The sequence below is a fragment of the Lissotriton helveticus genome, chromosome 4_1, assembly GCF_964261635.1.
Source record: "Lissotriton helveticus chromosome 4_1, aLisHel1.1, whole genome shotgun sequence".
In the NCBI taxonomy this organism is placed as follows: Eukaryota; Metazoa; Chordata; class Amphibia; order Caudata; family Salamandridae; genus Lissotriton; species Lissotriton helveticus.
This window is the reverse complement of record NC_136063.1, coordinates 1,314,243,418-1,314,269,901: the sequence shown is the minus strand read 5'-3', so window position 1 is coordinate 1,314,269,901 and position 26,484 is coordinate 1,314,243,418. Positions and strand designations below refer to the sequence as shown.

General features: G+C 42.1%; 1 protein-coding gene across 18 annotated transcripts in view; it reads left to right on the top strand.

The window, feature by feature from the left end:
• Nucleotides 1-26,484, top strand: part of PTPRM (protein tyrosine phosphatase receptor type M) — a 1,498,021-nt gene that overhangs the window by 1,278,729 nt on the left and 192,808 nt on the right. For all 18 annotated transcript variants that reach the window (XM_078687901.1, XM_078687900.1, XM_078687899.1 and 15 more), the window contains 2 exons: nucleotides 1,189-1,276; nucleotides 12,164-12,240. In XM_078687901.1, the coding sequence (XP_078544027.1) occupies nucleotides 1,189-1,276; nucleotides 12,164-12,240 (165 nt within the window). The remainder of the gene's footprint in view (nucleotides 1-1,188; nucleotides 1,277-12,163; nucleotides 12,241-26,484) is intronic.

The following is a 26,484-nucleotide window of genomic DNA, read 5'->3' as shown; positions in this document are numbered from 1 at the left end:
CCCACTTACCTCTCTATATAAAATACAAATCTGTGATCTGCATGTTACGCAATTTGCTTTGCAGCAGGCACATCAACTCTTTGGTAATATATGAGTCAAAACTGTGGTTGGGCAAAACACAGAACTCTCCCAGAACTGCATTGACCATCGGAATTATTATACCACTCTTACAATACCCCCAAAATTGTTGAGCATACAAAGATCTCTGCAGCAGGTGCCTTAACCCTGTAAGATATTTTAAAATGCCGCCTCTTTGTGACCAATTGAGTAAGCTAGATCATATTAGCTGTCACACACTGGAATGACGTGGCGTGCAAAATAACAAAAGATTTAACCCAGAATTGTGACTGTGGGTGACTGTTTGATTTGTTCAGCATTCTGTCCATCATCTGTTCTTTTTGCATTTGTCACCCTAAGTGGGAAGGGTATGCCCAGACATGTGTCCCCTGCTCTCTACGCCACCAGATTCAAGCTAGCCTGACTGATGAGGGGTGACACCCCGAAACCGGTCCCAGGATGCTTGTTGCTGGTGCAGGGAGGACCTGGCCTGTTCCCATGGGGAGCAGGGTCAAGACTGATTTACATATGGCTGGGTCTAAACTGGAATGGCGTGGCTTGCAAAATAACAATGGATTTAACCCAGATCTGTGACTTGTGGGTGAATGTTTGATTTGTTCAACATTCCGTCCATCATCTGTTCTTTTTGCCACATTGTTTGCAGCATATTAAAAAAAAAGTATAAGTTGACTGTCAGCCTCTGCTTTTCAAGCGCTGCCTCTTGTGACTCCACCCCCTTTTCTCTGCCACATCTTTATCCGCAATTTATGGGTTTCTGGAGTAACTGTTTTCCAGTTCGAGCACTGACTCCGCCCATTATGTGCTACAATGGTGGATCACTCCAATTTATGTGTAATGAAGTAGAGTTCAAAACATAAGACCTTTGCTTTCAGTTGCTCATGTCCAAGGGGGTCATAAAGTCGAACCGTCTTGAACATTTGTTGTCAGAGTTGGCCAGTTCAAATGCAAAGAAGAAAAATTAAACTAGAAACGTATTGTGGTTGATTTGGTCTCTAAAGCTCCTGTTAAGAGTCATATGTATCTTACCTTCCATTAACTTAGATACTTTTCAATGTGCATGAATAGTTTCTGTCACATTCTTTACTTTGAATCTTTTATTTTCTTTGTCAGAGTTTCTTTGAAGGACAGTCTGCCCCGTGGGACACGGCAAAGAAAGATGAAAACAGAATGAAGAACAGATATGGGAACATCATTGCATGTAAGTGTTGACACTGTGATGAAAGCGTTGTCTTTGCTTTGTGTTTTGCTGACAAATTGCATCCTGACTTTCTAGCACTGCAAATCACAGTGGTGCACAGTGACTGCTTTTGTAGTATGAAAGCCTGAGGCATACCCTAAATTGCACTGAGCAATCCTGGCTACACCGAGGGGGCTTGAGAATGCTCTACTCCAGAACATTTAGCAAGAAGAATTAGCATAGCCAAGAGGGTCTCGCCTTGTCGATCTATTGGTTTTGCCAGTGCTTGTTGCCAGTGTAGAATCTGCAGAAAAAGAGATAGAAAAGGGGGCATGGTGCGCCACTCCTGGTGGTTGTTTCATTTTGTAAGTGTACACACATCCGTAATGACATTTGTTTATGCATTTTTGTTTGGATCTGTTTATTGATTTTTTCAGACATTAGGACAGTTTACAGATAGCAAGGCACATCACATCGAGATCATCTAATGACTTGTGTGCATGCGTAACCACACATGGGCATTCCTATGGAACACCGTGGGTGCCATTTTCTTTCTCTTTTTTTATTTACTCATTTAATATCACAGACTCCACTTACATTGGTACATAAAAAATAAATTGAATTTGCTCTAAACCACTTTTTATATAGAGGAGTGTCCCTGGAGGAAATGGCAGCTGCCATGCGCAGAAAAATTACAAGTACCACGAGGGGTATGAGGAGCTGGTTGGAAGTGGGGCAGATGAGGAGGAAGCCACTAAATGCTTCATGAAAGAAGTAGTTCCTTAATATTAGCTGTGGAAGGATACAAGTCAGAGTCAAAAAATGGGAAGGAGGATATGATCCAGGGCAGGGGAAAATACATGATGAGGAAGCAAACCAATAAAGAAGAAGCAATGAGAGCGACAACAAAGCCAACCAACAAAAGCAATAGGCAGGCCCTAAGCGTGCAATATGTTTTTGGTCCACTAGAGCTTTTCCCTACAGACAACCTAAAAACAGTGTGAAAAGTAGTGATGTAGCTGTCATAAAAAGTTATATAAATAAAAATGACAGTTTCTTTACATCCGTTTTAAATATGGATCACCAGTATAAACTGGCCCATGACGATCACAATATACAGACTACGTTTGTAATACCTTAGACGAGACTTAAAGACTAATACTGGCAGTTTGCTGGTTTGGACCGTGTTGTTTATTGCTCAAACATCCATTTTACATGTTTGGTCACTGAAGAATAAATATTGAAATAAAAGTCTAGAAAAAGATCAGTGGGTCGTTTTGCCCTTGAGTGAATAAGGTCTAGGTATTATAGACAAGAGCATAAATTGGAATTGATATCACCAATTTTGTTGAATCTGAATATTGCGGATCATACCATTTCACTGGCACAGCCGAACAAAAGAGATGAACCAGCATAAAGACAATATGAACAACACAATTGCAACAGTCTCAGCATTGTTCTTCATCGCCATGTTGGACATGATACATTTGTCATTAATGTAAGTACTTGCTTAATATTAACAGTTAGCAGTGGTGACCTCCTGGGTGCAGATCAATTGTAAACATATTATGGAAATGTACTAATGTGGTCCCAAACAATAGCTTTGCCTTTTCTGAAAACACACACTTTTTGCTCCCAAATACCTCCTTTTTTCACTTACATGTACTCCATTTCCCAACCAAAAGTGGTATTTTGTTGAAATACATTTTTGCCCCTAAATACAAATTATTTGAATTTAGGGCAATACAAGTTTAGTCCACAAATTTCAGGTTATCATTTTTATGAAAGACTAAATTATGCTTCTGTCTTGCATTGAAAGAATCTGCCACACTTGCTTTACAATCGCATGCCCATGAAATGCCATGGGAATAAGTAAGTGTCATTGATATCCACCTATTGCTAGGGATGCAAATTAGAAGTCAGGGTTGGCCAATATTATATTCAGGCGACCAGTATGCCTGGTAAGGCCACTACTATGCCAAATGTGGCCATGATGATGCCAAGAATTTTCATAATTTGACAGTATCTGCCCACAGCAAGTCTAGTCCACCATTATGCCAGGGATGGCTCAATAATTAGAAGATGCCTCCATTGGACCATGAATTGCCACTCAATGGCAGGTCCACAACTATCTATTTAACAGAAAAGGAGGAGTACCACCTGAAAAAAATGCTCACAAAGCGATTTCGGCGGGATGATTTTATACAGAAAGAAGAAAGTCCTTCTTTGGTTTTAATAACCCCTCACTCACCGACCTGGTCGGTGACATGCTTCATCATCGGGGCCACCTTGATGGCCGAATGCCATCAAGGTGTGCTACAACACCTGAAATACAGTGGAGCTGGTATGTGAGTGATGAGTGCCAGAAAAAAAGGGAAGTAAGTGTGTTAAAAATTGTCCTGGTATGGCTTATTGGTGAAAAATATTTTATTCTTAAGACTACTGGACAATATTAAAATATGTGTAGATACAATAGCAGGTTTAATTATGACCAGGTGTATCTGAAATGTATGTGGAAGGTCTACATGTTTCAAACCGTAATGGGAATTACCGGTTTTTCTTCAGGACCAAAACAAAGAAATGGGTGGTCAGGGTACACTAACACCCTGCCATACCGTCATTCCTTTGTGCCCAGGTAACAAAATTAGGTGTACCGGGCAAAAAACAACAAAAGCGCACGGAGGGGCTTACTAGGTACAATGTTTTACCAGACCTGCGAAAACTAGTATGTTTTCGAACAAAGGCCTCCCTTCCCTCTAATCCTGTGCTGCCTAATGACCCCTACTTAGGAGTCTTTTATTTCTAGGATAACCACCACCGGGTTATACTTTTGTTGTTTTTTGCCCGGTACACCTAATTTTGTTACCTGGGCACAAAGGAATGACGGTATGGCAGGGTGTTAGTGTACCCTGACCACCCATTTCTTTGTAACGGGTGTAATTAAACCTGCTATTGTATCTACACATATTTTATTATTGTCCAGTAGTCTTAAGAATAAAATATTTTTCACCAATAAGCCATACCAGGACAATTTTTAACACACTTACTTCCCTTTTTTCTGGCACTCATCACTCACATACCAGCTCCACTGTATTTCAGGTGTTGTAGCACACCTTGATGGCATTCGGCCATCAAGGTGGCCCCGATGATGAAGCATGTCACGGACCAGGTCGGTGAGTGAGGGGTTATTAAAACCAAAGAAGGACTTTCTTCTTTCTGTATAAAATCATCCCGCCGAAATCGCTTTGTGAGCATTTTTTTCAGGTGGTACTCCTCCTTTTCTGTTAAATAGATACCTAACCTAGGGTATCAGGAGTATTTTTCCGTCCACTTCGGTGGATAAAATCCCTTTACTCTCTCCTTTTGTTTATAATAGGTCCACAACTATGCCATGTGGACCACTACTATGTCTAGTGTGGCCACATGATCACAATAATATCAGGCATGTGACAATACACCAGTTACCTGCATTATGTCATGGATGCCATTAATATGCTTTGAATGCCCAGTCTGCCTTTTACCCCTTCTGTAGCTTCGGTAGGGGCTACCAACCGTGTCCATTCCCACCCAGCCACCACAGTCAACAGGCTCCTTATTCCTTTTGTGGCCGTGGATGCAGTTCCCACCAGCCCCATGAAACCCAAGGCCACAAATCTGCCCAGTCTGCAGCCCCCTCCCAGCAGCCTCCAACCATCTTTAATATGCCCTCTCACCATTGAGGGTAACCAGATGGTGGCAGGATCACGCACCACCCGCCCTGATGGCATCCCGTCACCCCAGACAAATATGTGTTTCAAATTGTTCAACGGGGTTACACTCTTCTATTCACAGAAACCTTACTGCCCATGCCACCATCCTTAGACCAGGCAATGGAGGATATCTCTCTCTGCTGCGTCAGGAAGTGTGTGCTCTTCTGGCCAATGAAGCCATTGAGAAGGTGCCGACCTCAGAAGTAAGTTTTGGTTGCTATTCACACTATTTTCTGATGTTAAAAAAGGGTGAGACCTCCACCCTGTACTAGACCTGCTCTCTCTCAGCTGCTTCCTGAAAAGGGAGAAATTAAAATTACTCAGGTTGGCTCAGGTACTGTCTGCCCTGGGCCCTGAAGACGGCATGGTAGTGCAGGATGCCTATTTATTTTCCCATACCCATCCTGCCAGCCCACAGGCCTGCAGTTCATGTTTGGCCATGAGCACTGTCCGTTTGCTGTGCTCCCATTTGGCCTTTCGAACTTCCCAATGGGTGTTGGCAAAGGTGATCGGTGTTTGCAGCCCATCTGTGGAGGTCAGGTGTTCCAGATTTCCCCTACCTCGACGACTGGCTGTTAAAGGCGGGTTCGCACCAGGCAGTCCAAACCCACCTCCAGACTACAGCAGACCTCCTGCATTCGCTGGGGTGCACTGTCAATGTGCTGAAGTCACACCTGACTCCTTCTCAGATGCTCCTTATTATTAGAGCCATTTTGGACACAAATCAGTTTCGGGCCTATACCCGGAAGGTCGAGTCTGGGATCTTTAGGCTATGATTCTGATGTTTCAGCCTCTATTCAGGATTTAGGTGAGACTGACTCTGAGGCTGCTGTGCCTCATGTCCACCAGCATCCTGCTGGTAAAACATGCCTTCTGGCATGTGCTGGCTCTGCATTGGGTCCTGAAGTCCCAGTGGTTGCAGCATCAGGGATATTTCTCTGACCTGGTCCAGATAGCAGAGGGAACTGCAAATATTCTGCAATGATGGTTGATGGACCTGCGTTTGGGTAATCAGCAGATCCCTCTCCCTTTCCCCTCCAGAGCTCACGTTGGTGACATATGCACCACTCCTGGGTTGGGGCAGCCATCTGTGAGAGGTGGATGACTCTGGTCTCCTACAGAGTATCAGCTCCACATCAACTTGTTGGAGTTGACAGCAATCTGCTTGGCACTGATGGCCTTCCTCCATTCCATCTAGTGAAGACTAGTTCAGGTAAGCATGGACAACACCACTGCAATGTGGGACTGCAGCAATCAGGGCAGGGTGGGGACAAGGACCATGTACTTGGAAGCTCTGCACCTTTGGACATGGCTGTAATGCCAGGACATTTTCCTGTTAGTACAACACATGTCAGGCTCTCTAAATGCCCGTGCAGATAAACGTAGCCGTCAATGCCTTGTGGAGCATGAATGGTTTGTCCATCTGGAGGTGGAGCAAGGCGTCTTCCACAACTGGGGGGAACCATGGACAGATCTATTCGCCACGACCGAGAATGCACAATGTCAGCATTTCTGCACACTGAAGTGTCCACAATGACTATCACTCAGAGACTCATTTCATCATGGGTGGAATTCTTGCCAACTGTACACGTTCCTACTGAAAAAACTCCTGCCCAGAGGTCTTGAGAAGATCGGGAATGACCAGACCCAAGTCATCCCTTTAACTCTGGATTGGAAATAAAGAATATAGTATCCTGAACTCTTGAGAATGAGCATCTGTCATCCAACGAGGGCCCCCCTTCGGGAGGATCTCCTGATGTAGCAACAGGATAGGGTCCTGCACACGAACCTGCGTGCACACTGCCTTCATGCATAGAGATTGAGCAGTGGCAGCTGACAGTCTTTGACCTCCCTTCAGAAGTCTGTAAAGTCATTCTGGCAGCCAGATGTCCCTAAACTAAGACCATATAGGCCTGCCGTTGGAACAAGTTTGTGGCTTGGTACACTACTAAACACGTTGATCCTCTCTCTGCATTCTTATCCAAGGTGTTGTTGTTTCTTGTATCACTAACCCAAACATTTTATATCTTTCAGCCATATTGACTTTCTTATAGCTGCCATATCAGCCATCCCTGTTTGTCACCAGTTGCCACTTGGTTCGTGTAAGAACTTCAGAGCATGTTTCCTCCAAAGCCCTTTATCATTCCCCAATGGGCCTTAATTTAGTTTTTAACATTTTTGATGTGTTCACCCTTCAAGTGCATGCATAGTTGCCCTCTGCATCTCTTGACTATCAAAACAGTCATTACAATGGCCAAGAGGGTTCGCAAGCTTCAGGCTCTCTCTGTGCACCCTCCATAGACCGGCTTCTTTGCAGTGAGCTGGTTCTCTTCACCTGTGCCTCTTTGCTACCAAAGGTGGTGAGACCTTTCCACGTTGGCTAGAATATCACGCTGCTGACCTTCTTTTCTCTGCCTCATCCTTCTAAAGAGGAGGAGTGGCACCATAGCCTGGACCCAAAAAGAGAGTTGTCGTTCTACATTGATGGTACAAAGGATCACCTGGTGGATGATCAACTGCTTTGTAAGGTTTGCTAGAGCAAAGAAACCTAGAGTTTGCCAGAGAAAGAAAGAAAAAGCCATGCAGAAATGAATCATCTCCAGATGGATTGTGCTCAGCATTAAGATCTATTACGCATTGGCCAAAAGGCAACCCCCTGAGGGCTTGAGGGCTCTGTAGTATCCTGCATTTGTGAATGTAATGTATTTTACACCTCCTGCTTACTACAGGCCCACTTCACCTGAGTCAAGGGTGCGACCACTATATTAGCTCGCACAGTCCCTGTCTTGGAACTCAGTCAGGCAGCAACATGGGCATCTCTGCACATATTTACAAACCACTACTGCCTTGACCTTCAGGTCTGTTATGACAGGCATTTTACCAGTTCAGTCCTCCGTGACTTCTTGGTCTAACTCTGTTCACGGACCAGACTAACCTCCATGGAGATACTGCTTGGGTATATATTCTAAGGTAAGGAATATGTGACTAAAAGTCTCAGATGAACAAGTTGCTTAACCTTCTGTAACGCCTTATCTAGTAGAGACTCCATCTAGCTGCAGTTTTCTTACCAACCCTCCCATCCACCCCGCTTCTGCGAATGGGTTCTTTCTATCTAGACGGTCACTCTAAATCCTTAGTGTCTGTACACTGGTATATCGGCTTTCTAACGTGACTTTGTGCTACTGCTGCAGAAATGTCACGAAAAGAAACTGAAGTCAGCTCACTGAGGTTCCATCTTTATAGGTACAGTGCATGCACTTCTGACACGGACGCCTCCGATGCAGAGCTGATCTACACCACCTACTGGTGCACAGAGATACTGCACAAGATTTTCTGGATCCAGCCTGACATCTGGGGAAGGATTCTATGGCTAGATAGAGTCTCTACAAGATAAGGCATTACTGAAGGTAAATAACTTATCCACTCTGATTCATTCAAAACCCCCATTTCTGTACCACCATTGCTTGTTGTCAAGAGTGGAATTACATCCATCATGGGACCTGCACTGGATTCCCTCTTGCAGCCATGGGCACTTTAAACATGAGCTGTGCAAAGCAGCCCTTTATGGTTAATTATTGTTAACATTGCAAATGGAAGAGAGGAACTGCATCACAGAACTTGTCCTGCTAAACACAAGCATTTGGTGACTTACCATCTATACAAAACACAAGCAAAACAGAGCAAGCCTGGGAGGTTTATTTCCCTCTGAGCAGCCAGCAACAGTCTGAGAGCACCAACTATCTTCCAAGCAGTAGCAAGGTGTTGTGATGTCCAACAGGGAGGACACAATTCCTTCTCATGCACGGACTGTGGCTGAGATCTGTATGCCGGCGGGCATCACAGGGGCCTTAACAGAATTAGCGGAGGTGGCTGACATGATCACCTCTTCCTTTCTACCCCTTGTGACTGTGACGAATGGTGAGTAACCTGACCAATGGCTGCTTGCCTACCTGCCCTGGTCTCACGAAGTCCTCGCCTCAATTTCTTATGCTCCATGAATAACCACTCTATTAAAATCAACTGTATATTTGAGTACAACAGGCTGATGATGAAAGATGATTTTTCTAAGGTGTCACTATTGAAATGCTAAACCCATTTTCCATTATTTGGGTCACTGAAATCATGGAGCAATGACTGGCCAAATGATGCTGGAAAGTGGACAAATACTGTGCAGGAATAACAGGAAAACTGTGCTGCATAATACAGTATTATTTCATTATTTTTTTCAATTTTAATAATTTCTGGGCGAGGTTGCACCTCGTTAGTACCAGTTCAACACATGAACACAGCAATCAGCAACTAAAAGGTCATTAGTTAATCCTTGAAAAGGTCTTCTATTGTGTAGAGTCATATTTCACTGCTTTTTTTAGTAACATAACTTTTGATCTGTTTGAGCTAGAAACAATTGTTGGGGTTTAGAATTCGAAAATTATGGAGCAGATCCTGGGTTATGTGGCAAATGTTGCAAATCCATAAACATGCAGAATATGCTGTGGCAGCAGAATCACATAATTCCTGTAGCCCTGATTATTATTACACATTTTATACATACTGATTATTCTGCTCCTCTTCTTTCTAAAAAAAACTATTTACTCTACTTTTTATGTACACATGTCTAGGTGTATTTCCTTGGTCAAATGTTGGCACAATCACACTTTAATACCATTCCATAGTAATCATGTTGCTCCATCTGAAAGGCAGTGCAGTTGCATCCTACAGTTTTGAGATGTTTGTGGCATCCATCTATAAATGGCTTGCACTTTGGGTTAGCCTTGTTCCCAATAGGGGCTGATGCTTTACCTCCCTTGGGAAAGGAACTCATTGCTACAAATCTAATTTGTAGGTTTGACATGTATGGCACTTAAACCATTGATAGCAAGCATAATCTATTCTACACTTATTTAAATGTATTTTGATCAAACTCCTTCACCCATTGGCTTGTTTTGCTTAGCAGGCTTCAGCCTTTGGCTTGTTTTGCTTAGAAACCTTCCGTCATTGGCATGAGACACTGTCAGTCACACCTTGGATCAGTTCATAGGAGGATTTAATTTCACCTTTGTTGTCCCTTTTATTGTGTCCTTCCACTTCCATTGGAATGTATGAGGTACTATTTTGCATACTATTTTACATCTGAAATCAGTTTCCGAACAGTACTGGGGAGTGAGCACTAACAAAATAATCTGACAAAAGGATGCTACAGTGAAAGAGTGGCTTAGTTAATTGTCCATCCATTTTTCAATGCTTTATTCTCGGTTTGATCGCTGGTGCTACAGGAGAAACAAGCATTGGCACAGCCAATAGTTAGGATGTTTGTACTATTTGGCATCCCCTATAATCCTCAGACTTATTGACTTTGAGAATTCTTGTTTGTAACTAGAACAAGCTCATTCATTGTTTCACATTGTTGTTTCATCAGCCAGATGCTGTGTGACTCACCTGTTATTTCTCTTAATGCACCCGTAAAAGAAAACTTTAGCAAACTGAAGAACAGCTTTGCTGTGCTACTTTCTCCCCAAATCTTATTATAGTCTTCCATTAGAATGTTTTATAGTATTCTGATAATGTTATCGTGATACTGAATGATATCTTATGTTTCCTATGTTTGCTTGTTGCTTTAAGTTATGATTATTATGTTCGAACATGTTAAATTGCTTTGTTGTGTTATTTTTCACTGGGCTTGTTTCATTTCGCTCCCTTATCTTATGTTACATAATGTTTAAGTAATGTTACATCATGCTGTCGTGTTATGTTTATTTTGTTTTATGTTATGTAATAGTTCTATGTTTAGTAATAGTAACATTATATTTCAAATTGCTCAAAATGGTGTCCTATGTTGCACTATGTTAAGCTGTTTGAAGTTGATGACAGTAGAATACATTAAGCCCTATTATGCTTTTTTGTTAAATTTTTTTAAACTAAATTAATTTTACGCAATTCACATAATGTGGGATCCATATTACTAATGGAAGTTACATATAGGCCAGACAGCCACAAGAGATTAAGGGCCAGATGTAGGTAAATTTAATTTAGCGAGTCCTTAATAACAATTTTTACCGAATCGCTATTAAGGACTCACTAAATTGAATGTAGGTAGGGATTGCTAAAATATTAGCGATTCCTTAATATTCCTTAATAACGAATCGCTAATTGAGATTCGTTAATATGGAATACCTAGCCATTCATTCCTATGGGCTAGGAGGCCCATAAGAATGAATAGGAAGATATTCACTATTTGCGATTCGGTATTAAAGAATCGCAAATAGCGGGAACTATTTCAAGGACACCCTGTTGCACCCTTGAAAGGTGCATGTGTGCACATGTGGCGCACATACATGCCCTAAGGGCATAGATGTGTGCCACATGGCACTTTTAAAAAAGCAAAAAAGTGCTTTTTTAAAGGAAATCGCTACTTACCACCAACGTGAAGTTGGTGGTAATTAGCGATTCCTTAAGGCTGAAGTGCACTTTTTTTAGTGCTACTTACATTGCATTTAAGGAATCGCTATTTCCGATTCCTTAAATGCAAGAGCAAAATAAAGAATCACAATTTTGCGATTCCTTATTTTGCAAGTAGGTTTCAACTCACCTACATTGCTCTCAACCAAATACCGGTCGGTAACGCAGAAATTCTGCGAATTTCTGCGTTACCGCTCGGTATTGGGCCACCTACATCTGGCCCAAAGCAACAATATGGCTAGTTGAAGAATTTGATTGACATCTCGGCTGGCCAGTATACGAAAGGATAGAGCAAGGGTAGAGACGAGAGGAAGAGTAAATGAGTAGTCTGATGGATAAGAATGGGGGAGAGGAAAAAAACATGGTCACGGCAATGGTGGAAGTTGGCGGCTTCCGTGATGTAAATCGGCAGCGGCCTCCTTGGAAAAATTTGGAACCAGTGCTTATTTTGTTACAGATTAACTATTGCAGATTGATACAAATTAGGAATGGCTGTTGAGAATGAACAAAGAAAAAACAAACGGGGTGATGATGATGTTGAGAATGAACAGCCATCTGATGTAACCAGCCTTATTTGATGAAGCAAGACTCCCGATATGTTAGACCACTTTTTACTTTGTCTCTTACGAGTATCTAACTCGCAAGAGTATTTTAGGAGTATCACAATAATCATCGACCTTCTGTTTCTCATCTTTGTCTTCAGATGATCATTCCCGCGTGAGATTACAAATCCTTGAAGAAGAAACCAATTCGGACTACATTAACGGCAACTATATTGACGTAAGTACAGTTTACCAACCTTTGTGTGGGATGGCGGTGAATGTGCTCTGTGGAACTGAGTGACTTACCATGGCAAACTCTGAAGTCATTGATTTTTGGGCATAATGAAATTTCATAGGGTATGTTTTCAAATTGGTATAGATGGAACAATGTTGGATTGTTATTACATGGCAAAATGAAGCATCAAGTAAGTATCAGGGTATTCACAGGGCATGTGCCCCCCCTCCCTCCCTTTAAATTTATAGCAGTGTCCGCCAGGGATAATATGCTTGATGTCTCCTGATGGACGGTGGACAGAGTAAATGTTATTTCTTATTTCTTGTCAACAGTTTGGCATAATCCCATATTTAAATGGAAGCTGTTTGCATATTAATACGACAAAACTCTGTAATTCCTAATGCAGTGATTTGCAATCTCTTGTCATCTCCACACTTTTAAGTCGCCTTCAAAGTACTCTGCAGCTGTTAACCAGGACTTTTAATGCAAGCAAGACATTTCATTAAATATGTAGGCTCTTTAATTATTGAAGGCTACGGCTTTGTTCACTCTGCATCATGTTAACTTAATGTTTTACATTAGAATAAATTCTTTAGCAGACAGCATGTTTTCAGTTGAAAGAATAAAATCAAAAGTGGAATTGGAATCCAAGAGAAATTCATTTCATCTAAGGGCCCACAGTAGCAGATATATTTTTATACCGAGGCAGTTCACCCGGATCTTGTCTTGTTAAGGGAAAAATACAAATGTATTGCTGCTTTAGAGTCACAGAAATTGAAGCATTAGTTAGTTTTTTTGACAGCAGAAGTCTTTCTCTGGGAAGCCAGTAAATGTGTGCCTGGACGTATCTGGATTACACTTGTGCTTTTATTTATTCATTTATAGAAGTATGTGTAGAACACAGACATAATCACAAGGGTAGAAGCACTTTACAGAGCCCTAGAATATAGTGATGACAGAGTTCTAATACAGCCATAACTAAATTACACTGGAGCCGAGTTGGGAAAGGAAGCAGTTGGTAGACTGAATCAGTGAAGTAGTCAGGTGGTGAAGGGAGAAATTATTTTAAGTGCTTTGTGAAGGGAGCTACCAGGGTGCAAACGGGTCTGATATTCCGGGATAGCTAGTTGCATACCCTTGAAGTTCATCGCCCAAACATTGTCGATTTTGAAAGTTATGATTGCTTCAGTTAGTGACTAATTGTTAGAATTCAGGTAATAGTTTCCAGCTTGTTCATTCATAAGCTCACATAAACTGTGTAGTTGAGCACAAATATGTTGGGATCTAGTGATAATTTTGGCATCCCATGGTGGTTCATGTTTCCACCGTCTGGTTGAAAAATCATCGACCCTTCCCAAACCGATCTGAAATCTTCTTGTGGAAGAAGAGTGTTGATCTTTGTGTTTGGTAAATTTTAGTCTGGTAAACTCTGTGTGCTTGTATTGAGCTTCAAGTCTAGGCTGATCCCCTGAGTTTTGAGTGACGGATTAAGTGATTTGCCCATAATCACAGGATGTTGAGCCAACTCTGGGGCTCAAACCTCCCCAGCTTTAAAGTCGGCAGCTCTGTCCGTTAGGTCAGAAAGAAAAACCTCATGATCATGTGTCAAAGCCGTAAATAGGTCCAGCATTATCTGCAGAGTAGCTTGTCCTCATCAGTGACAAGTACATCCTGATCTGATACCTAAAAAATGTCCATCTCAAAGCTATATTTCGAAATTAAGCCCATTTGTTGGGTTGCAAGAAGTTTGAAAGTAGCATTATCTGTTGATAGTTAGGGATTCAGTTAGTTTCACCAGGAATGTGAAATTGAAAGCTGGTGCAATTATAGCAGTCATTCTGGTGTCCTTTTTATTTTTTGCTATTTTAAATAGGGTGATATGGCACATTTTCAGAGCGAATAGAATAGGAACTTGTTGAATGGTTTTTCTTGTCGAGACAAATATTGTTCTGACAAAGCAGTACCCCATTTACTGAATGTCTTTTGGTTTCTGGTTGGAAGTGGTGTAATTTGGATTTGAACGTATTGTGCCTTAGTTTGCATTATAATTTATATATGTACTTTAGCACTATAGGCCCTTTAGTGGCCTAATAATCTCAAGAAACTGAGTTAGGCCTTATTTTCAAGGTGTGTGGTTGCAGAATCATAGATGGACTATTGAGAGCGGACTAAAGGGGATTGAAGAATTTCCGAAGTTTTTCTTTTTTTTATTATGCATACATTAATGGCATAGGAGCAAAATAAACCATTATTTTACAATGTAGTTAAAGAAAAGGGGTGACCATGTGTCCCTCAGAACCTGGGTAATTAATGGTTAAACAAAAAAGGTTGTTCTGTTGGGTAAGACAAAATTACTTTGACACTGCTATTCATGCAATTTGGAATGGAAGCTCTCATATACACACAGCTTTAAGAACTTAATGTTTAACAAATAATTCATAAGATCAACTGGTTGTACTGTATCTTTTTATCAGAATTACGTCAATCAATGATGTTGATGTCATACGATACATGGGTAGACTGTCAGAATAAGTGTTAAGGTGCAATTGAGTGACATTTGTGTGTAGTGATCAAAAGGTGAAAGATATATACAGTGCCAACAATTTCATATATACAGATATATACAAGAGTTTCAGTGGCCAGCTACTGATTTATAGCCAAGGATTCCTATTCTTCCTATTGGAATCCTGGTGGTGCTGGACCCAAGACAAGCGTCGACGTTTCGACCCTGGGGTGCCCCAATCGGTGGTCACGGCGGGTCTTTCTCAAGACAGGAGTGTTGTTTGTGACAGTTCTGTGTTCAAGGCTGGAGACCCTCATCCTGAATCAATACAGCACAATGGCCGGTATACCCGAAGTGGTGATTCAATCTGATCCGAGTCATAGACAGTGGTACAGCATCCCATCCGTCTGCTGCATGGAGTCAATTGATTAATCCATTACATTTTGATACAGAGATAGTCTTTAAACCGGTGTCTGCCTAATAGATATTCTTATAAATCCAGTCTTATAAATCCCATCCGTCTGCTGCATGGAGTCAATTGACTCCATGCAGCAGACGGATGGGATGCTGTACCGCCGTCTATGACTCCGATCGGATTGAATCACCACTTCGGGTATTCCGGACATTGTGCTGTATTGATTCAGGCTGAGGGTCTCCGGCCTTGAACACAGACCTGTCACAAACAACCCCCCCCTCACACTCCTGTCTTGAGAAAGACCCGCCGTGACCACCAATTGGGGCACCCCAGGGTCGAAACGTCAACGCTTGTCTTGGGTCCAGCACCACCAGGATTCCAATAGAAAGAATAGGAATCCTTGGCTATCAATCAGTGGCTGGCCACTGAAACTCTTGTATATATCTGTATATATGAAATTGTTGGCACTGTATATATCTTTCACCTTTTGAGCACTACACACAAATGTCACTCAATTGCACCTTAACACTTATTCTGACAGTCTACCCATGTATTGTATGACATCATTGAATGACGTAATTCCGATAAAAAGATACAGTACAACCAGTTGATCTTATGACTTATTTGTTAAACATTCATTTCTTAAAGCTGTGTGTATAAGAGAGGTTCCATCCCAAATTGCATTAATAGCAGCGTCAAAGTAATTTTGTCTTACCCAACAGAACCACCTTTTTTGTTTAACCATCATTTTACAATAACATTTATCAGTGATGTTTAAAAAAAAAAAAATTGATGATGTACATCTTATTCCTTTGTTCCGCCCAACCCCAGCAGTGCCCATTCTATAGCGTTGCTCAGTTGTGGTTGAACACAATACACCTAATCTCCAATGTATCCATTCCCGATTGCTCTTGTCCTTCAATTATGCTCATCGAAGATTGGCGGCAGGACCTGACCTATAGCCAACCTCCTGTGTACCCATCCAGCTGAGCTTGGCCTTGAGGCAAGGTGCACTGGAGGATATCTAAAGGCTCTCGTCTGACCTCCTGTACACCCATCTCCAGCTCTGCCGAGTAAGAGACATTGTGTGCAATCGACCCTTTGAAGAGGGCTCTGAGAGCAAGCCCTATGACAACCCTTGTGCCATAGTACTAAATATCTACGGTCTTCAGCAGTGCACAGAGCTCTCTGGGTACACGGCCTGCTGGCCATCGACCAGGCACAGCTCCAGCCTCTGTGCCCCCAAATCAGCTAACACATCCTTCATAAAGGTGTCTGCTGCAGGGTCAGCTGTACAAGTACTTTTGCCATGCAATACAGGCTCTAAACACAGGATCTGGGATATCAACGGGGCCATAAGACATGCCAGGGGTTCACAGAGCCCACAGTGCGCGCTCATTTTGGTTTTACTTATTTTTCAAAATTTATAAAAAAAAAAAGATCATATATAAATGTTCCAAAAGAATGCAGATCTACCCACAAAATCATTGATTTATAGATCTGATTTTAGATCTGCAAATCAAGCGAGACAATCTGAGGCCTTTGTTTCTTTAATACCGAGAGGAGGATGTCTCTCTGGGACCCCTCCCCCCTCTCCCTGGGGCCAGGGAACATTCCCCCAGCTTTTCTATGCCCCGCCACTTTTAACATGACACAATCGTCGGTGCCTGATCTTCTGTAATAGCTGACACAACAGCAACACAATTCAGATGCTGCAAGTAGACCGCCCAGAGCCTTCAACCCTCAGAAGGTCCACAAATCTCGATCTGATGAAAGCAAAACTGCTCCCTTTTTCTAATTTCATTTAATGTAGTATGCTCAGAGGATTCGGAACCTCAAAGTATTTGTTAATTATGAGTCGAGATATTAAAGTCCCCCTGTCATTAACCCATGGAGGCCCGCCTGACCTCTTTCTGTAAGGCAAATTTCTCAAAATTAGTAAGTGAACTTATACCGACCAAGCTGAAGCACTCTTCTGAGCCAAGTTCAAGTGTCATGCCAAGTTTAGTCTAATTCCGATCAGCGGTTTTTGCTGTGACAGAGAGCAATTTTTCCTAAGGTAATTAATATTGAAAGCCCATCTCTTTTGGCCCCTCCTTTGAGTTTTACACTTTGTGGAAAGGCACCCAAAAATACAATTTCAAACTTGCAGCTGAAAGATCCATGGAAATGCTAAAAATATATGCTTGAACTCTTTTTTTTCATTATTATGTCTAGAACGTTCATTTTTAACAAATGCAGATTGCTATGTTATTCAACTGGTGGTTAGTTGTAAAAATAAAATAATACAAATTTCAAGAATATTTACTAGACCAACACTGCATTTGTTTTTGCTTCTTTCTGCTAGCACCTAAGAAAGCTATAAATATCGTGCTCATTTTCGAAAAATACAGCTGTTTTTCCCAAACAGTTGCATAATGCCATAGAGAGTTGGAGTGCAAAGGAGGATGACCTGGGTTTAGAAATGGCAAGTCTATCTGTCACTAGCTGAATTACCTGGAAAAGAGCTAGCATCAACAGAAAAATGTAATAGCAGCTAGGACTGACACTGCCGAGGAAAGCTGTACCCTGACTTTTGAAAGGCTTTGGCTGAAATTACTCTGTCGGGTACGATTATTGCGGCACCTAGAAAGACGTATACTTGAGCCTAGCAGGAATCAGTGTCACGTTTGTTTCTCTGCAGCTTTTCACAGACCACTCACCGTACCATTAAATTTTTTGCACCACAATCAGTTAGAATCTATCTATCTATGTATGTGTGTATATATACATATATATATATATGTGTGTGTGTGTGTATATCTATATATATGTTTATATATATGTATATACATATATATATGTGTGTGTATGTGTGTATGTATATATATATATATATTACCTACTGGCGGTCGCCAGTAGGTATATATAGTTAGGATTTTTTCTCTATGGGATTTTTGAAAATTCTATGTCTAATAACTTTGGCGTTTGTGGACGGAATTGGCTGAAAGTTTCAGGAAAATGGCACATTTTGTTTCTGGGCAGCCCCTGAAAATTGGGGGGGGGTTCGTCCAGGGGGGGTCGAGAAAAAAGGGGGGTCCCAAAACGTGTTTTTAACATTGAGTTTTCCATAGGGCGGTTGGCCTCACTTTTAGCCCGAACGGCTGAATGGATTTGCACGAAACTTGGCAAAATTGTAGGGACTGGTAGCCCGATGTGCCTTTTGTAGGTCTCAATATATGTGCTCCAGTGGATTTTGAGAAATTAACGTTTAAAAAAAGATATATATCTGTAACAGCGGACCGGGCAGCGCTCCAGTTCGCGTACTTTTCGCGCAACGGAGCTTTGTGAAGCGAAGCTGATTGGTTCTCCGGCGTCTGTCAACATTCCAAACAGTCCGTAGCGGCCGCCATCTTGTCTCTCGGTAGGATCGAGAGACAAGAGGAGGCGAAAGTGAAAGGGCAAATGACCATAAGGGGGCATAGTAGATCCTCCCTGACCTCTTAGGTTTGATGTACCATTTTGCCAAGTTTGGTGTAATTCCGTTCAGCCATTCAGGCTGTAGACGTATCTAAATGTCAATAATCGAACGGCTGAATGGATTTGCACGAAACTTGGCAAAATATTAGGGACTGGTAGCCCGATGTGCCTTTGCTAGGTCTCAATATATGTGCTCCAGTGGATTTTGAGAAATTAACGTTCAAAAAAAGATATATATCTGTAACAGCGCTCCGCTTCGCGTACTTTTCGCGTTACGGAGCTTTGCGAAGCTGATTGGTTCTCCGGCGTCTGTCAACATTCCAAACAGTCCGTAGCGGCCGCCATCTTGTCTCTCGGTAGGATCGAGAGACAAGAGGAGGCCAAAGCGAAGGGGCAAATGACCATAAGGGGGCATAGTAGATCCTTCCTGACCTCTTAGGTTTGATGTACCATTTTGCCAAGTTTGGTGTAATTCCGTTCAGCCATTCAGGCTGTAGACGTATGTAAATGTCCTATGGAAAATTGCATGGGGAAAACACATTTGAAAGTGTTGAAATTTAGAACCAATTAAAATGTTACTTTGGTTTTGTATTTGTGTGTGATGAAAGTTAATTGGTTATGTATATATGTCAAATGAGAGGAAACCACAGCCATTTTGTGATACTACTGTCTGAGGTACATTTGTGAGGAATTTTTGGTGGTGAATTTCTGGTGTTTGATTTACACAGTACTAACACTTCTCCTTCTTTTAAAAAGGTGAGTTGTTAATTTGTAAGGGGAACTATGTTGTACACTTGAAGATAATTTGAAAAATGTTTTCTGTTATTTATTTGCAGTCCTTCTGTTATACTAAATACTTGATAAAGTTAGTTTTATATTATGTATTACTAAAAACGATAAATGAAAGTGATTATTTTTTTCTGCAATTTACAGCAAGCAATTTCAAAATAAAATGGCTCACAATGAAGAGACCGTGGCAATTTCTTTTGAATTGTCCACTACATTGATTGAACTTGAGAGCACCAATAATGAAATATTGTCACAAGGAGGAGATGACGTGTATGATTTCATTAGATTGATTGAAATTGACAGCACTAATAATGAAATATTGTCACAAGGAGGAGATGACTTGAATGATTCCACTACATTGATTGAAATTGAGAGCACCAATAATGAAATATTGTCACGAGGAGATGACTTGAATGATTCCACTACATTGATTGAAATTGACAGCACCAATAATGAAATATTGTCACAAGGAGGAGATGACTTGAATGATTCCACTACATTGATTGAAATTGACAGCACCAATAATGAAATATTGTCACAAGGAGGAGATGACTTGAATGATTTTTTTGATCAATCTGTTGATGGCGAATTTATCGAATGTTTGGAGACCATAGAGTTACAAGAATCATCATTGCAGACTTTTCATGAGGAAATTGCTGATGAGGACATGTTACTAGTTCTTTCAAATTTAGAAAATTCTGAAGAATAAATTTATATTTAGAAATCAAAAATTGTTTGAGACATTATTCATTTTTATTTTTAATTTATGAGGTTGTAGCGAAGTGATTGTAGTATAAAATGAGACTTATAGTATAGAGTGCAACATTTTTATGTTACATGGTAAGTTTACTCATATTTACTTCCCTTCTGCCACTATATTATCTCCAATGTGTATTTGACATCTCTTCTTCATCTCCGGCCTCCTTTCTCTCACTGTGTGTCTCCGATGCATCTTATCGCTGCTATTTTGTGTAATTACAGAAGAGAGTAAAATAAAATAGTTCGGAACGTGAAAAGGGGGCAAAGTAGAGTACCCCTTACCCCCTAGGCCTTTTCAGGCGGTCCCAAAAGGATCAGTTTCTGCTTTCCTGAGAGATTATGGTATGAGTTCCATATACCACAATAATTTGCATTACAACATGCAAGATATCTATCTCCTATTACCAACTTTTGGAGATATTCGTGCTAAGCGCGAATATCTCCAAAAAGTAACACCTGCCCTGAGCAGTTCTTAGCCATGTTATCCAATGGGAGGTGGATAACATGGCTAAGAGCATTAGCTCGGTAATGCATGAATATCGCTGACTTTTAGCGATATTCATGCATTGCGGCCGTTTTTTATCGCATTTGCGATAAACCTTGATAATAGCAAGGTTTATCTTCGATAATTTCTGACGATGCTTAGCGGTAAAAAATTCGTTGGTAAGCATCGTTAGCGATAAATATCGCTTAACTTTGGTAATATGCACCAACGTCTGTTAACGTTCGATTCGAAGGAAATGAGGAAGTGTTGAAAAACATTGTTTGCGCCATCTTGCCTTTTTTGAAATGCCACACTTTTGTCGTGCACGGCAGCCATTTTAGATGCCTTGACCAGACCCACTCTCTGCACGCTGTCGATTCGTAGCATGGCTCCCCACCCTCGCAAGCATCTTCCCCAGGCACTGGTCACCCCCGCTCTCTGTCTTATGCATGGGCAATAAACCTCCCCCCATCTGCGCTGCTCTTCCCTGAGAATCACACTCTGTGCCCGCCCGACACCTCCCTTTCGCCCTATTCACTACCGCACCCTCTGACACTCCTCTTCCTCTGTGTCCGATTGTCCAGGCTATCAGCTAGCCCTGCAGATGTAGTTTATGGCTCCAGCTGTAAAGAATCACCCCTCTTCAAAGGAGTTATAGTAGATCAAGGCCCACACCCGATGAGATCCGTCACACCACACGTGTTCCTACTATCTGAAAACCATCCTGTATTGTGATTGGGGAGGGGACCGAGCCTGAAGCGGAAGATTCCAGGAATGACTCTTTGTACATCAAAGTTTTTACAATTATGTGTCACATTAAAAATATATAGCACTCCAACAAAGTAGTAGGAATATAAAACTTTAATAACATATAAATATATACAACAAAACAAAAACAGTAAAAATATTTAAACAACGAAGAGACCGTGGCAATTTCTTTTGAATTCCTGATGAGGACATGTTACTAGTTCTTTCAAATTATGAAAATTCAGAAGATGTTGCCTGGGGGTGGGTCGTCAGTAGCAGTCTGTTGTGCGAATAGTTCCAAGGCAGCAGAACGCGCTGAAATCTAGATGGCACGAAAGTGATGTCTAGTAAGTTGCCGCCCAGCAAATAACGGCGTGGGGCGCCGCGGGGGTGAGTGAGTCCAGTAGGCACCACAGCTATTCTTACCGGCATTGCAGAATTACTGCTGGGGACAATGCCTGTGCTGTAGCAGGGTCACAGCAGAAACAAAAAGGATTCTGTTGAAGATGTTGTTGGTTTTCAATTTGAAAACAGTTCTGGTGTCAACTGCTATGCTAATGTAGTGGTTAATGTTTTGTTTTCTCTAGAAAATGTAAAAGAGGGGGAGGCAGTCCAAAGTTCCGTTAAAAGGGCAAAGGAAAGGATCGGTGGTTTGAACTATCAGTCAAAAAGGGGAGGGGGTGCAACAATTTTTCCTACCGGGTCACACTGTGCTTTCACCGGAACTGAGGTCTGCAGGATTCTAGTAATTCAAAGTGAGGCTGGCGCCAGCATGGGAGCGCCGACGTCCCGCGGATACAGTTTCGTCACTCCACGGGCGATCATGGCAGTCATTCCCCATCGGGGGTCGGAGACTCCCGCGGCTCCTGTAGAATCTTCAAGGTCGTGGAGGACTACGGTGGTGGAGTCAACCAGTGACCGGGCCATTTCTTCATGCTGGGCCCGCTCTTGCCAGGTCGACCGCCATTTTGAGAGTTCGGTAGCTACTGGCGATCGCGGGGTCAAATGAGCGGACGGGCTCCACCCTGCCGGGCGAGACGTTGCAGCATCGCCACAGTGGAAGAACCCTTTTCCGGGCGCTTGGAGCGCTGAGGGTGCAGGTGGGAAGCCTCCACTGGGGAGGCGGGAGAGGCCTGTTCGCATCGTCTCTCCCTCCCAGTGCACCCCACGGCGTCTCGCTTGAGATTTGTTATGGCCGGACCAGGCGATGAGGACGAGGGGGGGGGGGGGGTCGGAGGCATGTGCAAGACATCCCCCCCCCAGTGTTGTCGCAGCCATTATTCAAGAAAGAAGAAGTGTCCCGTCCGTCTTCGGGCCGGGCTTCCGGTGGATGTCGGCCGGACGCCCCTGGCTCTGGCCCCATGAACGGGTTCCTTGGTTTATCGGCTGCAGCCGGATCCCGTCGGCCTCGGCCCCCCGACCGTTGGTGGCCGGACCGGAAGAGCATGTGGCGGGACTACCTGAAACTCTCAAGGGCCACCGCGGCCGGACTGGGAGAGAGAGGGGAGGGTCGAGGAGACATTCCCCCCCCCCTGCAACTCTTCAGCGTTGTAAAGGCAATCCCCTGGCCGGGTCCCGCTGGCCTCGGCCTCTCCTCCGGCTACACCCTACGTTAGGATCTCCTGGCCGAGGCGTGGCAGCAGGACCCGCCTTATATGGGCTGCTCCCGGCTGGGCGTAGCCGCAACCCTGCCCCACCTTGGAAGTTTCCAGAGTGGGGGCGGATGTTCTACTGACTTGCATTTTCCCTAGTCTATCGATTTTTTTGGCGTGGCAGGCGGTGGGACAGCGAGGGGTGATTTGGTTTCTCTTACTGTTTTTCTGGTCTCTCACCACTGGCATATTTCTAACATTTTCTTGTTTCTAGGACATTAATAGGTTTTATCATTACGTTATGTTATCGTTTCTTTGTTCGTTGTTTAATAAAAGTTCATGTTCATCAGTGGCCTACTGATTTTCGTTTTCCTATTCTTTTCTTTCCAGGTTGTTTCATGCTAAAGTTTCTGTTAACAGGATACAGTGATCACTTTGTTATTATTGCATATGTCCTTTTCACTAGGGGTGCTCTCTGGTCGGGCCAGATGACGTATCTCTAGTAAATTGTCCGGGTGAAACAGGTGCATCAATCAGTGGGGAGTAGATAGGCATGACAGATTACAACGGGGGAGAAAGGTCCGCATTACGTACCCTTTCACTACAAAACAGTCAATGTTTGGGGAAACAATCAATCAATGAGGAACGAAATAGGCACGACGTGTTAAAGGTTTCCGTTACCTACCCTTCACTATCTGCAAAGGGAGAGAGAATATTCCTATTCTTCCTCGTTTGCAGGCAGAGAAGATTCTTAAGAGAACCAACTTCGAACAATTCAATGCTCGATTCAAACAATCAAGAAGGGGTACTGTGAACACAAATGAACGCCGCTTATGTACATACACATTGGTATTATCAACAGGTTGTTCCTAATGTTTCTATTTTAGGGAGGTCAAAAAGAGATCCCATTAGTGGCCTACTGATTTGCTCGATTCCTTTTGTTTTTTTACACGATTTTTCGCTATCTGCAAAGACTAAACAGAGTATTGCGACTCTGTGCTTGTTTGTAAATAGAGAATGAACCAAAGAGAACAATCAATCAAATGGAGAGAGAAGCAGGCACGACGGATTACAACGGGGGCAAAGGCCTGCGTTAACTACCCTTCACTATCTGCAAAGAGAGAGTACTCCTAATAGAAATGAGGGGGGGGGGCAGCATTCAAAGCAGATCAGTGTGCATAAACACGAAAATGTTTTTACTTACCACGTACTTGACATTCGACAGCTTATGATATTTGCTATTAAAAAACCATTGAAATTCACTGAAAAAACCATAGGTTATAGACCATATATAGTTAGGAATTAGCATTTAAAAAACCTTATTTTACTCACACAAAACCATTGAAATTCCATATATAGTTAGTTGCACTAACTATATATCGTGCACCCGCAATCCACTGCTGATCATGTCACATATTATATCATTCATGACATGGTCAGTGACATCACTGATGACATCACTGATGACATCTCAAATGACATCACTGATGACATCACTGATGACATCTCATTTGACATCATTCTTGTGCTAATACGATAAACCTCTTCAGACTCTAATATAACCTTAGATACACTCAGTGTATACAGACACTCACACACTGCCACTCATCCATGGAGTTACTCACACACCCAGTCAGTCATGCAAAGAAACAATCTCACCTCCATTTCTTCAACTATACAGTTAAACACACCTTACTTATTGAAACATATACTAACACATATTTACTCTCTTATACAATCCCTGATACAAGTTCACAATGATCGATACAACCACTCACTCATTCAGTGGCTCTCATGCACAGTTATTTATATATGCCAACTCTCACATGTACTGTGTTTTACATATGTACTTACTATGACATGTAGCATTGAGATATCCATTCACTCATCAATACACTCATGCACACAGTCAACTGCCCATGTAGCTGTTTCCACATGCACTCTTGAACTCATACACCTAGTGAATAAACTGCTCACACATCTATGCACAGAGTCACACACCTTCCAGCCACCCCCACACAAACTCAATCTCCCATAGAAATACTTGGGCAACCAATTAATAACACATATAGCCTCTCGTATAGCTAATGATCAACACATGCAGCAGTTTACATCACAACAGACATAATGATGCACAAATTAAGACAGTTTAGTCACTAACCCATGCATTCAGTGAGACACATTTAATCACTCACTCATACAGTCAGTCACGCACCTACTAAATCCTTCATCCAGACACTTATACATCCACTCATTCTTGAATATGTAAGACATATTTTAACTTTACAGAAACATACAGTCACTGGATGTTGTCATCAGTGATGTCATCAGTGATGTCATCAGTGATGTCACTGACCATGTCATGAATGATGTAATATGTGACATGATCAGCAGTGGATTGCGGGTGCGCGATATATAGTTAGTGCAACTAACTATATATGGAATTTCAATGGTTTTGTGTGAGTAAAATAAGGTTTTTTAAATGCTAATTCCTAACTATATATGGTCTATAACCTATGGTTTTTTCAGTGAATATATATATATATATATATATATACACACACACACACACAAGGGCTATGTGAACAAGGGCTCCCGAGCTCGAAACACGTCATTGCTGTAACCTGGGTTGAATAAAATACCATCTTGCCTAATCTTCGTGGTCCGTCTCCTTCTTCGCCAGCTCGCCAGTTCCTGTCAGCTAGAGGTTGTTGGGAGTGATACTTCGTCGAATATATTGGTTTGAGGTTTAATCAGAAAGTGACTTGAGTAAACCTCAAACCAATTGGTTATTAGACCAACGAAAGGGATTCCAACCATGCACAACATGTAAAGCATGCAAGATCGGCAAAAGCATGAGGAGCATTGAAGAACCAAACGCCAAAACAATGCAAATTGAACAGCAAATTACCTGTACCTCAAAGAATGTAGTATATGTAATTGAATGCAGGTGTGGTGTCAAATATATAGGCAGCACAAGTTGCATGCTGAAGAAGAGAATCCTTGAGCATATCCGTGCAGTGAAAAATAAGAACATGCTGTATGCAACTGCCAAACATATAAGTGCATGTCAGAATGGAGACTGGAGAGCAATGACATTCTATGGCTTGAAAATGCTGTCGAAAATGGAAAGAGGAGGTGACACTGTGCGCAAACTACGGCAAATAGAGTCCCACCTAATTATCCGACTTCGAACCAAAATGCCGAGATGGATGAACTTTGGAGAAGATCTCCACATACATCTAGAGTGAAAATACAAAGAACCAGCAGATACCTAATTAAATAGGGTACTATACCCGACACCAGTAGAAAATTTGGCACTAATCCTGCACGAACTAATGACTAAAAACTTTGTCCATGTGAATGAACATGTCACGCAACGTACTAAGACATTGTAAAATCACACCAGTCTTTCTTTTCATGTGAATTTTAAGAAGATTTGTTCCAAAACTACGTATCCCATAATGCCAACTTGGGCTAATATGGGCTAGTATTTAAA